Source organism: Alligator sinensis, unplaced genomic scaffold, assembly GCF_000455745.1.
Source record: "Alligator sinensis unplaced genomic scaffold, ASM45574v1 scaffold488_1, whole genome shotgun sequence".
Classification (NCBI taxonomy): domain Eukaryota; kingdom Metazoa; phylum Chordata; order Crocodylia; family Alligatoridae; genus Alligator; species Alligator sinensis.
In genome coordinates this window covers 91761-108920 of record NW_005842970.1, presented here as the reverse complement: position 1 = coordinate 108920, position 17160 = coordinate 91761, and the positions used below count along the sequence as shown (strand labels likewise).

The following is a 17160-nucleotide window of genomic DNA, read 5'->3' as shown; positions in this document are numbered from 1 at the left end:
CCTAGGCAGACTGGCTCTTTTCTCTAACCCCCTACAGCTAGGCTTCAGTTCCTAAGCCACACCCCTTGTTACAGTCATCAAGAGGAAATTATTTTGGAAATACTACATGTCCTCAAGCCTTTTGTGATCACTACTAATAAGGATGGGGTTGGGGAAAATCTTAAAGGAACTTCAAGTAATTTGATCTAATGACGAGGAATCTTTGGTAGCGTTGAGGTGATGCTGTCACCTTGATGGTCTAGGAAAAATATACAAGAGGTAAGAATATGTGAGAGGCAAGAATTCTTGTGGGTAATATCTTTTATTGGACCACCTATGTAGTTGGGATAGACATAGTCAAACTTTCAGGCATCACATTACCCTTTCCATTCCTTTCTAAAGGCCTACTTTTTCTCATTCATCAGCTGATCAGCCGGATTTCTTGACCAAAATCCTTTGAGTTTCACACACACACTGCTTTTTATCAGCTTTCCTGATCTTAAAATTAATCTGCACATTATATTCAGTCAACAACTGACCTTTCAGCAAAACCCAAATACAGAAACATTCCTCTCTCTTTTTAGATCCAGAGTTTTCTCCAAGCTTTTAGGTCCATATAGTATCCTTCTGTGACAGGATAAGTGAGTTTTTAGATCATGACAATATACTGCATCTGGTTATCTGTGATCAAAAAAGATGGATTTAAACTAGAATGGATGCAGTACAGGTCTCTTAGGATAGTTATGGTAATAAAGAATATTTTATAAGAGGAAGAGTAAAAGAGCTTGGTTTATTCATCTTAGGGAACAAGTCTGAGAGGCCTCTTGAATATTTATTATGCTTACAATATATATTGCAGTATACTATAATGAATTACTCCCAGGCTTCAAGGTCTATGCTAGTCACCTGCTGGGACCAGAAAGAATATATTTTTCTCTGTGAAAATGTATTACATGGCTTTTTTCCTCCTCTCTTTGTTTTCCTCTTCTCTTTCCACTTAAACAGCACATTAGCATGGAGGACCAAGGTGGGGGACTGGCAGAACTGGTTGCTAATACAGATAATTATTCCTTAGCCATTTCTGGGAGATTTTAACACTCATTCTGCAAACCAGAGCATCTGGTCCATTTTCTTTCGCTCCTCTGCAGACATGCCTTTCCCCTCCAAATTTTATCAGTTCGGTTATTTGCACCTAGTTCGCTTAAATTCAACTATTTCTTATGAGATGTATCGAGGTCTGAGTTGACCACCATATGAAATGGTCACTTCTCTTTTCTGTGGCCACATCTACATGAGACGCTGACTGTGAAATAGCTTGTTACTACTACGCAGTAGCATTGCATGGCACAAAGCATGACACAATGCTACTGTGCAGTAGTAAGGAGCTACTGTGCAGTCAGCATCACCAACAAGCCATCCAGGGACACTACTGAGCAGTAATGATGGTTAAAGCACAATATTTAGTACTTGTGTATGCAAGTACTAAATGACTGCACAGTAACAACTGTGCAGTCTGTCTCTCATGTAGACTTGGCCAGTATGTGCAAGCAGGTGATTTGTATTCTAAGCAGTTCAGAGTCTTAAAGCAGAAAAAAATAAAGTTCTTTTCTTTTAAACAATTTCTAAAAAAAAAAAGTAGATATTCATTGACTTTCAATATGTTTTTAAAATTCCTAAATCACATAGGTGCTTTTGAAAACCCCATCTTTCAAGCCTAGTTGTATAATTTGACTTTTATTGGTGTTTGAGTTTTGTACCAATATCAGTAGAAGACAATTGAGTATTTTCTACACTAATTGATTTTTGGAGATTTCAGCTTTTTCTTTGATAGCACATAGGGAGATTTAAAATGTGATTTCATTGTGAAGAGTGACTACATAAAATGGTATCATAATGATCTGGGTTTAGAAAATGTATTGTGCAATCAATAAGATTAATTGGAGTAGAATAATACAATTTTTTAAAACTTCCATCCTGCTAGATTGTACTGAGGCTCTGAGTCAAACTACTGTATGCTTTTTCTTCCTGGAACATTATAAATAGTAAAAGTAATTCTGCAAGGCAAACAATTAAATCTCTGAGACTTGGGGTTCCTCATTGTTTTCATGCTATACCTGGATGTTATTTTTTTATATATTGTCTAAATATTAACTTGCAGTATCAGATGTATAGAGCCAAAATTATTTGCAGTGACTTGCAAAACACAGCAGGAGAGAGGAGAGGCATAACAGTGCAGGTAGACACCTAGGGCAGTTGCCATACTTCTGGTTGCTGCCATTGCTGTAATCTAAGCAGTAATCTGTTTCTGCTCCCTCCCCCCTCCACATCTGCCCTGGTGTCCTTGCCGTAGTGACACCATTGGGAGAGATTTCAACTCTTCCTCATGAGGATGCGTACAAACATTCGGGGAGGTTAAGTCATGTTAAAAATATCTGTCCAATCTAACTTAGCTCACCCAGGTGCAGACTTTGCACTAGTTAGGTGGCACTACATGCAAACTGTACAGAAGTTCAACACAGTTAAATTGGTTTAATAGTGGCTGACCCAATCTAAATCAAGTGAACCTGCAAGACAGTCAAGGTTCTTTGGGTAAATCTGATATCTTTTATTAGACCAACAAAATAGTTGGAAAATTTTGTCTTTGCAAATTGTTGGGTACAAAATACAGACCTGTGGCAGTGAAGGTCAGAACGGGGGAAAGAGAATGGGTGTCACACTGAATGGGTCCAGACCATGCTATGACAAGAAATGTAAAACCTGCCAACATATCTCCACCACTCCCACAATAACTACACCACAGAACCATCAACATTCCTGAATCTTGAACCTGCAATTCCAGAAATGTAATACATCTCATCCAGTGCACTAAATGCCCTGATGGAAAATATGTAGGAGAAACCAAACAACAATCACCTGTCAGAATGAATGCACACCAAAAATCTATCAGAGACAGAAATACCTAATAACCTGTGGGTGCACATTTCTCACAAGATAAACACTTTCTCTCCAATCTCTTAGTTCTAATCCTCAAAGAGAATTTACAAAACACCTTTTATAGACAAGCCTATGAACTTCACTTCATCAACTTACTGAATACAAAAAATCATGGACTAAATATAGACATTGGATTTATGGCACATTATAACCTGCCTACCTTCTGATACCCCAGGTAACCTCTCTACTATTTACCAGCTACATTTTATCACCAGGTGACCATTTTCCTTTTTATGTACCCCCTACCTGTTTCTCACCTATTGTCTCTCACTCCTGACCCTCACTGCCACATATTTGCATTTTCACTGACCTACATTTTTGCATACTGGCATCTATCTGATTCAGGGAGAACACAAAATAATTGCAGATGCTCCCTCTGCCTGAAGAAAGGTGTTTATACCCAAACATTTGGAAAGAAGAATTTTTCCAACTATTTTAGTTGATCTAATACAAGATATCAGATTTATCCAAAGCACCTTGTCTGCCTGTGTCTTTAGACCAACGCGGCTACAACCAACACTGCAGATGTAGTCTAACTTAGCTTGGGTCTGGCAAGACCAATCAAATTGAACTTCTGTACAATTCCCAGTGCAGCACCAGGGCTGGGAAAGCCCAGATACTGGCCCTAGCCCTGGAGCTGCACTTTTTCTACCCCCTCCCTTGCACAAAGCCATTTTTAGCCCTTCAGCCCCTCCCTCACCCCCAGATGGACAACCGCTTCCATGGACCAGTGAGCCCCTCCCGGTCTACTAAACCCCCATCCCACAAGCTGCTCCCAGTGCTGGGTTTATCAGTGTTTGCTGATTCTGGGAGCTGAGGAAGTAAGTCATGGTGAGGGAGGGGAGGGTTGGGTGGGATCAGGAGTATTGGTTTGCTGGGGAGAGTTATTTTTCTTGGGGTGGAGGGGTTGTGGGCTAAAAATAGCCTGTCATCCCAGGAGATGGGGAGAGAGGCCTTCCATGGACCCCACAAGCCCCTGATCCTGCCAAACCCTCCTGGACCCCATCAAACCCCTCAAATCCCCCCTTCACTAACCCCCTGTGAATTAGTTGTTGTCTTATCCATGTCTTTGGGTCCAAAGTGCAGCCCACCTCCTCACATTCACCCACCACACCTTGATGGTATGAATCATTCTTTCTTAGGGACTATCCCAATAAACAGTCTTACCCTGAATTGAAGTACAAATCTTAGTGCCAAGGACCACCATTCTCTATATTAGCTTCCTTCTGTCGACTTAGTGGAGTCTCCTCACCCCATGTCCTTCAGCCCATCGTGGTTCTCTAATAGTTTTCCATCCTCAAACACTCAGCTCAGTGATTCCAACTGCCTCACTGTTCCTATTCCTGTGCACTTCACTGAGACATGAAATGCCTGATATATGTGTGCTGCATCCAGAAATGGATGTCTCTCCCCACAGATAAAAAACGTTCCTTGCCACCCTCAAGACCCTCTACCAGCACTGACAGGAAGGACCTCCCTGCAGCTTGCTCACAGTAAGCCTCCAAGCTGGGCTAAGCCCCCATTCAAGTTTCAGAATTGGGCACAGTGCACGTGGCTATCGCCATCATCAGGCATGTAACAGGGACTGAGAAATGGCTCCTTGTTACACCCCTCTATCCTGACTTATATATAGCTAGTCAATATTGCATTTTTTATGTAATCTGACCTCCCTCTAACTTCCCCAAATGTCTGTACCCAGCCTAAGTGAGAGGCTCGACATTCCACTTGAGAGTCAAAGGAATGGGATTCCAGTTGTGCTCAACCTGTCCAACCTTTCAGGCCACATGAGTGGCACAAAATTGGTCCACAAGCTGCTTCCTACATATTGGCTTGCAGCTCTGCAAGATGTAGCAATAAGCACTGCCATTCCTGACCACTGATCTGGCCCAAGGGGCATAGGTTGAGCACCACTGGATGAGACAAATTCCTCAGAATCCTAATACTGATGATGTGAAAGTTAAAGACATAAAGCAATTAACTTATTCTCCCATCCTACAATGTAATGTACTTAATTTCTAATCCGTTTCAGTCCCTTGGACAGATTGTACCTGACCTTAATGCAGGAATTAAAATAGAGAAGACTCCATAGGTGCTTCCTGCTCTTTAAACAGCTGCAACCTTGTATTTAATATTAAGTTAAGAAAGTTTAGAGCTCATTTATACCCCAGTCACTGCATTATTTTTCATCTTGTGGTACAAAAAGCTGATAATATCTGCTTTGCTCAGATATGTTTTATTACTCATTTAAGGTTTTGAATATAGTATACTGGCAGTAACATTAATGTGAACCTGAGTTTCTGCAGTGATATTGAGATGCTGTTTTTGGAAAAATAATATCTTGGCCTCATCTCAGAATTTCTCCATTAGCAATAGACCATTTCTGGAGCGCACACACTCACACTCTGTAAATGTTCTCACTTAAACAGGGCATTACAACTGTAATATATAATACTGGCATAGAAGCCATAAAAGTACAGAACTTCAGTGCTGTTACAAGTATATGTTGTAAATAGGAAGGAAAAACTGAGCCAAAACCATTTGATATCTGTGCAATGTATTCCAGATATACCTTGATAAAGATTAGCTTAAATAGAATAAAAATCCCAGTAGTTTCCAAACAGTGGGAGCTGTTTCTGATTTGCAGTTTTGCAGATGGTTGTAAACTAGCATAGCTGTGGAGGGAGTTCCTGTGCATTAATAGCTTAGGAGACATTTTGCATATTGTAGTTCATTATAAATTTATGGTAGCCTTGAAAAAAAAGGTCAGTGGAGTTCTGCAGAGGTTCACAAACATTTTTCTATAATGTTTTCATAAAAGAGTATATCATTCTAAATATTTTAAAAGGTATTAGGATACTGTTTTTACTTTAAGTTTATAATATATGGCATACCTGGATATAATGTAACTGCCATAGCATGGTGTTGGGCTCTTGTCAATAAAAACTCTCTCTGATAATATAAACTTGCTGTTTGTGTTGAAATAGCATCATACCTCATTCCTTGAATGTTTCTGTCAAAACTCAGACCAAGTTTTTTGGGCCCATGATTTACGTGATAGTCCTGCTTATGGCCAAATAAATACAGATATATTAAATCAGTTAGTAAATAACTACCTAAAATGAAATTCTCTCAATGTATTAAATGTATTAGAAAAGCCACCAGCTATTTTTAAATTTAAGTATCAGAACAACTATAAACTAAACTATAAACAAAAAATATAGAGCTGTTATTAAAGGAGCTAACTCTGTTCCTACTAGGAAAAAATACTAAAGTGTAGCATGTATATTTCTGAAGAAACTGGGTGTATCTTGGAAGTTCTCACATCTGTGACTCCCATTCAGCATTCTTCAGTTCTAAAGTCTCAAGATTGTTTAGATCTTTGGGGGAAAAGAAAAGGGTAGAAAAAAGTGCAAGTTGAACTGTTCATTGATTTCTTGAAAATGAACAAATTAATATGCTATTTTAGTGCTGATGTCATTGGATAAATATTTGTAATAGTGTCTCTAGCTTGATCAAGTGAGATCAGATAATAGTTGAAAAGCAAATTACAATAATAATAGGATATTGTTCGGTTGAAATTACCAGGATTTTTCCAATAGAACAGGTTTTTACTGGAAATTGATGATGACCATCTCTGCTCAATAAACAGACTGAGCTAAGGAGCACTTCACTGAGACATGAAATGCCTATTATATTTGTGCTGCATCCAGAAATGGATGTAATGTAATGGCCTTAGTGTGGTGTTGGGCTTTTACCAGTAAGTGCTCCCTCTGATGGTATTAACTTGTTTGTGTCAAAATCAAAATGTTTGATTGAAACATATCTCTTTGTAATGCATGTTTCTGTCAAAATGCAGCCTGAACTTGTAGGGACTGTGATTGCAGGGCAGTCCTATCTGTGGACATCCCTAGGTCCAGATGTTCTCCAGGCTTCCAGGCTCACATCTACAGGGAAGTCCAGGGAGCCCCAACTCTAACTGGGGCTTGACTCCCAGTTGAGAAGCTGGGAATCTCACAGCACTGAGTATCCCAGCTCCAGCCAGGACTCTCTCAGGACTTCCAGACTCCCTACTCCAGAAATGTTCACTAGGCTCATTGCCAAAGAACGGGAAGCAACGTGAGTCCTATTTCTATCTGTAGGGAACCCAAGCTTCTGCTGGTAAACCCTAACCCAAGACTCTTATCAGCCATAAGAAGTGGATAGGATTTGTAGATTCCCTATCCATAGTAATAAAAATGAGCAAAGGTGATGATTATCAGTTTTTCGTACCATAAGGTTGCTGGATTTCCAGATCCATTCAAGTTAGAAATGTTTTAACATTAAATAGTGACTATTCCTAAACTTTGAGAGAGAGAGTGTGTGTGTGTGTGTGTGTGTGTGTGTGTGTGTGTGTGTGTGTTCCCTTCTGCAAGAAATTTGAAAATCTACTTTTCCTTTCTATGGAACAAGAAAAATAATGACTATCAATTAACTGTTGCTGTTTCTATCTCATTCTTCTAAAGGATCCATTAAAGCCTAAGCAGTGGCTCAGAGTCATTGCAAAGCAAAAAAAGCATGCTGACTTTGTTTCATTTTGTAAAACATGATTCCAAATAATATAGTCTGAGACTGTGTGATTCCTTTAGATGCATTAAGGAATCAATTGTTGCAGAAGTAGCCAATCTGCATCCTAAAGTTAACTGTGCCAAAAGTTTCTTCTCTGCTGCTCTGTACTTGGGTGATAACACAACTTTTTGTTTTGTTTTGTTTTCTGAAAGATGTTTTGATCTGCCATCATTTAAAATTTAAATTTCATTTTTCAGCTTCATTTTCTAGTAATACTTTTTATGTTTCCTTTCAGATTAAAGAGTCAGCAAAAAGTGAGCTCAGGACTTGGGATCAAACAAAGTTCCTTATGTGTTGCCGGGGACTCCACTGAGACAATGAGTGAAGATGAGGGGGACCAGCATGCTTCATAGAACAGCCCTGCAGTGACAAGTATAACTCTAATGAAGAACAGAAGGAAGCTAATAATGTTAGAGGAAAAGGACAGCTCTGAAAAATGTCATTTTTGTACAAAGAAATCCTATATATATTATTCTACATATTCAAATTGTTACTAAGGCTTGATGGAAAAGTGCTTGTTTCAATATGTACCCAATCTGAATTTGAGTTTTCAGTTGTGGATTTTCCTTCTCAAGGGTCTTTATTGCTGTCACTTAAAGCAAAAATGTTGCTTGCTTGTGATAACTCCCTAGTTTATCATCCAGAACAGTTGACTTCAAAACCACATAAAGTGGAAGCCAGCTTGTTCCAATTAGCTGTGATCCAAGGGACAGAGCAATGGACTGAGATTCAAGAGACTCAGGGTCTCTTGTCTGCTGTGCTACTGAAATTGCATATAACCTTGGACCGGTCATTTTACATCAACTTGTCCCACTATGAAACAGAGATACACCGTGCCTTTGGAAACCATTTTGAGAGAGAGACAAAAAAAACCTTATAAAAGTTAAAAAATTATTATTTAAAACACTGCACTTTCCTCTCTTTCTCTTGCTCTTTCCCCTACCCCATGCTCACAAACCAGCATGTCTCAGCTTTATTATAAGGTCTGCCCCTTGCATTTCTTTCAATCTCTGTTTTATTAACTGCAATTGTAAAAATATTTACATTATGTTTCAGTAGCACCTGAAGTAACTCTATGCCTGTTAGCACTATCTCAAAATGGCAGTTTTTTTCTGAAGTCTGAAATACTATTTTCATTTAAAATAAATAATAATGTAAGACAAGCAGCTGTCTAGGGGTCATTAACAAGGAAAATATAGCTTCTCTGGTACAGATCATCTACACATGTAATTCAGGAGTTCGAAGCTCAGCATTAGGATGTGATATATTTTGTCCATATGAGCTGCAAACCCCCCAGAGGAATTCCTGATTTCCTAGTGAACGCAGCAATTTTTGCTACCCCCTTCAGGTTACAAGCATACTGGATGGTCTACCCACCCAGTGAGTAGTCTCTTGGGCCACTTCTTATTTCCTTTGCAGTGGCTTATAGTGATCCTCCTTGGTTGCAGGGACACCTGCACCACTCCCCAACTGCTGCCTTTAGTGAAATGGTCAAATAGCCTACTTCCCTTTCCTAGGTATACATCACTTCTATACACATCCTTCTTCTTTGGGGTACAGAAACACTCTGAGACAAATAATTTTAAACAGCATTTTATTTTAGAATTTATGGGAATTAGCACTCACAGGATGCTTGGGATAGTAATTTTGCATTTCTGTCCACTCTTTTTCCCCCCTCATAACTTTGTTCCTATCCTTGCAAAGCTGACTCTAGTCAGAATTCACAGTTTCTTAGAACTTTCTGAAAGTTGATCCTCAACAGAATATCCTGTTCCTCCTTATTTTTTAGTTTGCAAGCCACAGAAGGAAGGAAGGGAACCATGTCAGGTAAAATCATTATTTCCTTATTATGCACAATGATATATTGCATTAGATAATGATTGTGTTATAAATAAAACTGTTTTATAATGTTAAATATTTTGTCAGTGTGAATTAGCTTCAAAGCTATTCCACATAGTTCCATTTTTTCTATGCTTAATGGTCTCCCTAGTGCTGTTTTGAGGCAGTGTAGATATTTCAGGTCTCCTTAAAAAGCCAGCAGCTGCTCACTCAGCATTTTCATATCTGTCTAAGTGAATTCATCACTCCCCAATGTATAATTTAGTCATATTGAAAATGTCAGTGTTCATGGTGTAAATGAAGTCTATGATTATTGATTTTCAAACACTTTAAAAGTGCATCTCTACAATTGCATTAAAGTACTTAGAAATACAGTAAAGTCATACAGTATGCTTGGTGATAACATGTGGTATTCCTTACACTTTTGAAAGTATGTTTTCCCTGAACAGGCATAAAATAAAGAGTTCTTTTTACAGTTAGAGTCCTGGAGATCTGAGAGCTGGGCAAAATTCTTAGTTTTAGAATCAAAGTTAATTAAGTTATTGTAGCATCATATTAAAATATGAAACCAAAGCAACTGACAGTGTTCCTGAAGAGCCAAGGCTCTGTGTTTTTCCCCAATAGGTAAGAGGTACAACACAAAGAAACAAGAGTTAATTAATCTTCTCAGTCTTGAAAAACACTTGATTTTGTGATAATAACTAGCATAGTATTAATGGGCACATATAAAAAAGTCAACATTCCTTCTAAAACTCAATCTACCAATTTACTTAGTTTTAATCTATGCTTCTGATGTTTGCCACTTACCACATATGTTACAAGTAGTATTCAAAGTGATGCATCACAGTGGGACAGTCTAGTTGTAGAAAGTAAAATTCTTAAATAATTCTCAATATTAGAATAGGTAAATACCTCACAGTGCAAGCACATCTAGCATCTTGCCCTGCATATGGAATATTCATGAGAAAATTATAATTTCTTCAGATGTAGCCACTGTTCATATCACTTCAAAAAGCATTGAAAAAATATAGTGGAAGTCATATTCATCTTCCAAATGCCAAATAATATTGGCTTGAAAATTATGTGGCTTGATTGGAATGGGTTGGGTAGATCACATGCTGGGTTTTTTTTTATCCTGCCTGAATAAGTACTACTTAGCTACTTCCATGAAGTGCAGTCATACATACAAATATAAAATCTTATTTCAGCAATTTTGTATATACATAAGACAAGTTTGAATTCTTTTTTTGTAAAAGATTATTCCAGTAAGTCAGTTGCCCAAGTGTGGGCCACAAGAGAACAGAATCATGGTGAATTGAATTTAAATGTTCGGAAAATAGCTTTATATATATGGCCTTTGTAATCATGTGAAGGTGTGATGTTCTTTACTTATGCAGCCACAATAATGCTTCCACTGATGATCCACAAGTACACGTGTAGCAGCAAGGAATGTTTGAAGCCATCACTGCCATACATGATAACTATGTGGTCTATACATGCCCCAAGTCTAAGTTTAGTGCTCTAATAACTTAACTTAAATTCCTTTATCTCATTAAAGAATTGGCAGTACATGCTTTGCTTTACTAAATGCAACATTTTGGAACGTGAGTCTTCCATGAAACCATTACACCAAAAGACCTATAAATGATTGTTTCTGCAGCAGCTTTTCTACACTGAACAGGTGAAAAGCATCATTTTTTTTTTCTATATGAATCAGTCATATAAATTTATTTTTATACACAATAACTGGAAATCTTACAAGTCATTTCCACAACTGATTCTGTTCTTATAGAGACTTAATCTTAAGGATCTACTCTGGTGATATGGATATTATTACATGAATGTACAGAGCTCTGAAATGTCAGAAAAGTAAATAACATGACATTTTGGATTAGTTATTAAAAGAGTTTGAATGAAACTTTGCTGTCCCTCCAGTCCCAAATAAAAAGCAAGAATAGAGGTAAATATCTTCTGATTAAATTTGCCCTGGTTTATATATGTTTTGCTTTCTTTGAAATATCCTCCTAGCTTTACCTGCATTGATTAAATAAACAATGCTCTGAAATAAATACCAAAATGATTGAACAAAATAAGGAGCTTATCCCATTTTGCACCTGATGGAAAAATGGAGTATATGGATAAAATTGGTTATCCAAGAGCAGCACAAAATTTGCAGCCCCAAAAGAAGCAATGAATATTGTGTCTTTAAGCAAACTTTGTGCCCTTCCCATCTTAAACTCCACATCCTCTTTGAAGGGGTCTTTTAAGCTAGGGACAGACATTCAAAAAACCTGAGCCTAAATTGATTTGGCCTTTTCAGGTTAGTCTAACCTGGCCAGGTTGAACTGGTTTGTAACTGGACAGACATTCTCTCTGGACCGAGGAAATTCAGGCACATGCCTGCAGTGGCTCAGGCTAGAAGCCAGGGTGCACTAGAAAAGCCCTCTCTTTCCATATATCGTGCTGAGGTGAGGAGTGGCATGGCCAGGCCCTGGCAGGATGTTCTGATTTAGGGAGGTCTGCCTGCACCATCCAAGGCTTTTCCCCGCTCGCTGCTCAAGGGGCAAGAGTGTTGCCAGACCCCAGCTCCCAGCTAACACTCTGAGATGGGGGTGGGGGCAGTGCAGTGCATGCATTTGTTGATGATATGGAGCTTTTCAATCTCCCTCCCTGCTTCTTTATACTGTCTACAGCAAACTGACAGGCAAGCAAGCCAGCAGGGGGCTGATAAATAGTGTTTACCACCCCATCAGCAAAACAATGGCCTCTCTCCATTAGTTCAAACTCGTCTTAATCAGCTTACAAGCTGACCTGTTGATTAGATTCAAAAAGCCAAAAGCAATTACTGTTCTGTCTGCCTGTCCCAGTGAAATTGGAGACACATATACAGATCCCTCTCAGCATTAGCTAGCATACCACATGCCTAGCATCTGTAGGGCTGGGATCTCTGCTGTGGGAGATGGGAGGGAGGGGAAGATTCCTGCTTGAGCAATGAGCAGTGGTGGGGGTGGAGGGGGTAGGGCAGGGGAAAGCCAGGCAGACCCTGCTGTGCCTGCAGTCTCTGCCAGAGCTCCAGTCAGGGAGCAGAGGGGAGGGGCCAGCTCTGTTGTGGAGCAGAGAGCCCTGCCCAGCCCAGAAAGCATGCTGGGATGTTGGGGGAGCCTAGTTTGTCTTAAACCAGCAAGGGGTCTGGGACAGACATTGCATAAACTGGTTTGACATAAATCAGTTATGTCTGATGCTACATTCAACTAGGTTTATCTTAAACCAGTTTCAGCCATTTTCAAACTGGTTTATGTGCACTGAACATATGTTCTATTACAGGATTAAACCAGTTTCTGATCACTTAAACAATTTAATGCGTAATGTTTGTCCCTAGCCCTAAAGACTGTTTTGTAGCTATTCTTCCCACTTCCTGGAAAAAGAAAAATGCTTGTCTATACTGGATCATAAAATCCATCAATGGGTGTTGCTAAACATATGTTTTAAGGCCCCTTTACAACATTCCAATCCTTTTACCTAGTATAAAGCTGCTGGGGTACAAGATCGGAATCTTTAATCAATCCCTGAAGCAGGAAAGGAACCATTTGCACAATCAAAAGTAAAAATCTAAGATTCAAATGCTGTTTCTTTTAATTAACATTCTTAGTTATGTTGAGCAAACACAAGCATGTTAGAACACAAATGTAATTATGTTGACTGTTTTAATCACAAACAGAATATTTTCAAAGTGATGCCATTTCAGGAACTAATTAATCATAATCATACAAGGACTCTAAGAATATTAGTTTCATTGCATATCATGGTTCTTAGGTTATTTTCATGGGTACATCTGGAATTTTGAAAAGGGGGAGGTTCATATGGTGTGGCATATCATCTCATATAACACAACACATACTCTTCTTTTAAAGAGAAACTATATGCTTATTATTATGCTAGGGGGACTATCATTATGTTATTTAGTTTATATCAAAGCAAAAATAAATATAATCATTGGAATGTGCACTAATTTACTAGAGTGTATATATAAAGTTTTAAAAACACAATGAATTAGGCAAAAAAAATAGTCAAAGGATATGGTATTGTTAGTCCTATAGTCATTATGGTTAAATGCAAATTCAGATTCATAAAACAAAATCTAGCCTTCTGAGTGTCTTGATAGTGGCTCCAATACTTCACTGTCAGTTATTTTTACACCTGAGTTAATATTATCACACCTGAGTTAAGATTTTTAACTGAAGTTAAAGTAGTCTACAGGGCTGTAAAATAAAAAATAAACATTACCAGGAATGGCTAAGAGACAGCAAAATTACAGAAGAAAGAACAGCTTGAACAGTGGAATATAAAAACCATTAAAAGGGAGAGAGGGTCATGAAGACCTGTGGAGCGGAAAGAGATTAGCAGGATTCTGAGGGGTGATAATGAGCCATGAAGTCAATGGACTTGGTGCTGTCTGAATAGAAATGCCACTGCCCCTCCAAGGAAGTAGGTTTTAAAGTTTAGGTAGATCAGGTATTAAACTGGGGGGAAGGCAGGTCAACTACACCACTACATCCCTATAGATCCATCTCTTCAAGGCGGGAAATACCTAGAGGAAAAGGACAAAATACCCTGTGCCATTTTTATATAGATTTTGATTTCTATGTAAGAGTACAGAAGAGGGAAGTATTCTAAATACTGAATTAGTGATTATATCAGAAGACATCATTGGTTTTGCTGAACTCATTAAGCTAGCACATTGCCTATGGTACACGTATAGTGCAGTCTATTTCTGTTAATGAAAGTGCAACACTTTTCCAGTCAGATAATCAATATGAAAATAAATGCTTTCAACATCCAGCTTTCTATACTGTCACATTATACATGCCTATACTTCATTGGTAACTAATTGGTAGAACTTTTAGTTAAAGGTATGATTTTAGAGCAGTTTGGAACCACATATTTTATGCCTTCAGACTATAGCAACTGAGTTCAGTTGCTGTGGGCACAGGCTAGAGCCCACAGAAGCCAATCAAAAGACTCTAAAACAAACAGTATAAAGTACTATAAGCCATTTATGCATAATAAGAATGTATATGAAAAAGTTGGAATTAAAGACTGTCTAGAATAAGTGCTTTTCAGAGTCTGCACTTTAAAAGAGAAAATCCCAAATGTATTTTATAGACAGACAGGAGAGTAATAGGAATAATCATATTACATCATATCTAGTCTACTGCATTGATGTAAACCAGGCTTTTCTGTCTGCTAATCCTGTGCTGCATTTTGTTCTCTACTAAGTTGTCTACTACATTATTAAAAATTGTATTGAATGAATCATGGGGTTCATATAGGGAGTAGCTTTTGCTTCATCAATGTAACTAATGTGTTTTTCACTTGCAGCTCCTTATTAATATTTTCATGTAATATGAAAATATTGACCAACTTTCTTCTTTGCAGTGTATTCTTGCCAGCAGTAAATCATTCATTAATGGTCTTTATAAGCTGGGAAAAACAAAAGCAATACATTACCCCCTTGTATTCATATTTTAATAAATTATATTTGTGATCTCATTAAATATTGCACCTTGTTCTTTCCTGGGGTGTTGCATTAGCCCTCAGGGTCTCAAGGAATCCATTTCTAAGCACATCGAGGAGAAGAAGGTGATTAGGAACAGTCACCGTGGATTCACCAAGGGCAAGTCATGTCTGACCAACCTGATTGCCTTCTATGACCAGATGACCAGCTTCTGTGATCAGATGACCAGCTCTGTGGATGTGGTATACCTTGATTTTAGCAAGGCTTTTTATGCAGTGTCCCACAACATTCTTGCAGGCAAACTAAGCAAGTATGGGCTGGATGAATGGACTGCAAGTTGGATAAAAAACTGGCTGAACCATCGGGCTCAAAGGGTAGTAATCAATGACTCAGCATCTAGTTGGCAGCTGGTATCAAGTGGAGTACCCCAGGGGTGGGTCCTGAGGTCAGTTTTTTTCAATATTTTTATCAACTACCTGGAAGATGGCATAGAGTGCACCCTCAGCCAGTTTTTTTTCATCCAACTTACAGTCCATTCATCCAGCCCATACTTGCTTAGTTTGCCTACAAGAATGTTGTGGGACACTGCATGAAAAGGCTTGCTAAAATTGAGGTATACCATGTCCACTGGTCTCCCTGCATCCACAGAGCCAGTCATCTGATCATAGAAGGCAATCATGTTGGTCAGAAAAGGTGGAACAAGGCTAAAGTTGCATCAAGGGAAGTTTAGGTTAGATATTAGGAAGAATTTTCTTACTGGGAGGGTAGTAAAACACTGGAACAGGTTAACCAGAGAGGTTGTGGACCAGGGTGGGTAAAATGCAGCCCGGGGGCCAGATGCAGCCCCCCAAGCCATTCTATCTGGCCTGCAGGGCCCCTAACAAATTTAGAAAATTAATATTAATCTGCCCTGGACTGCCTGTCATGTGGCCCTCAATGGCTTGCCAAAACTCAGCAAGTGGCCCTCTGCCCAAAATAATTGCCCACCCCTGTTGTGGACTCTCCATCCTTAGAGATTTTTAAGACACAGCTAGACAAGGCCTTAGCTGTGATGATCTCGTTAGGAATGGTTCTGCTTTGAGCAGAGGGATGAACTAGCTGACCTCCTGATGTCCCTTCCACCCTAATAGTCTATGATTCTAAGTCTCTCCAAACTGAATGATTCTCTATGGCTGAATGTGACTCTGGCTGTATTGTATAAGAAAGCACTCCAAAGCAGTCAAAACTAATAAGAGTATCAATTCACTTTTCCGTCATTGATTCTAGCTGCAGCCATTACCAAGATCCAGTATTCCAAATAGCAATGGAAAGTCAGCGTATAATGATGTAATCTAAGCATAAGTGACTAAACAAAAATGTATTACCATTAGGCCCTTACAATTAAATTACTATCATTTTCAAAGAAGGTACCTTACAGTTACTTCTTTGTTAACAGAGCTATGGAAAATGTATACAATTAGTTGCCTATTGTCCACAGGTTGAAGCATAGTCTGTAGCTTGTGACAAATCTACTTTTCAAGAGTTCATTTGTAAGAGCTTTTCATTTCTTAGATCTTCTTTCAAACTCTACCTTATTCATATCAATGGAATAAAATGTGATATTTTTCTTTGGGGCTCAGAGGAAGTTCTTAGGCCAAAAAAAAAAATGTTTGTTTTATCAAGGGGTAGGGACACTGATTTTTTTAATCAAACTTTTTTCATCAAGCTTTTATGAAAACATGTAAAGAAGAAGCCCTTTTCATTTTTTCATTCACCTCTACAGGGAAGTATGTCCAGTTCTCAGAAAGCGAGAGTTGGTCATCAGCAACCTAATAATTAGAACTTCCTTTTTAGAGATGCAAAAGATCACTTGCAGACTTCCAGTAGTGGCAGGTACAATGGCAACTTCTGTGCACCCCTGCACTGCACCAGTCAAGGCAAAGGTTGATGATTATTGTATTTCATAGGCATATTACCAGAAACTTGGACAATTTAATTACTGGTGCTATTTAAGCTAGTCTGCAAGCACACATTCAAATCATCCAGGGCACTTCTCCCAGGTTTGTTTTCCTGAGAGAAAAATTAACCTGTACAGAAGTTCAAACAGAGAAACAAAGTAACTGCAGGGCAGCTGCTAGGCTGACAAGAGTCCCTAGAGCATGCAGCCCAGGGAGCTTTCTCGGGTTTTTTTAATCTTTTTTTTTTTTTTTAATGCATGTAGGCAGGGATCATCAGGGTCAGGGGAAGTT

General features: G+C 38.7%; 1 protein-coding gene across 3 annotated transcripts in view; it reads left to right on the top strand.

Annotated features, from left to right (window-relative positions):
- The window catches only part of CCDC102B (coiled-coil domain containing 102B), a 420613-nt gene extending 410950 nt beyond the window's left edge, over positions 1-9663 (top strand). For 2 of the 3 annotated variants that reach the window (XM_025192829.1, XM_025192830.1), the window contains one exon: positions 7814-9663. In XM_025192829.1, coding sequence (XP_025048614.1) covers positions 7814-7931 — 118 coding nt within the window. In that variant the 3' untranslated portion in view covers positions 7932-9663. The remainder of the gene's footprint in view (positions 1-7813) is intronic. The other variant, XM_014526198.2, reaches the window with a different exon arrangement.
- Positions 9664-17160: the final 7497 nt, after the last annotated feature.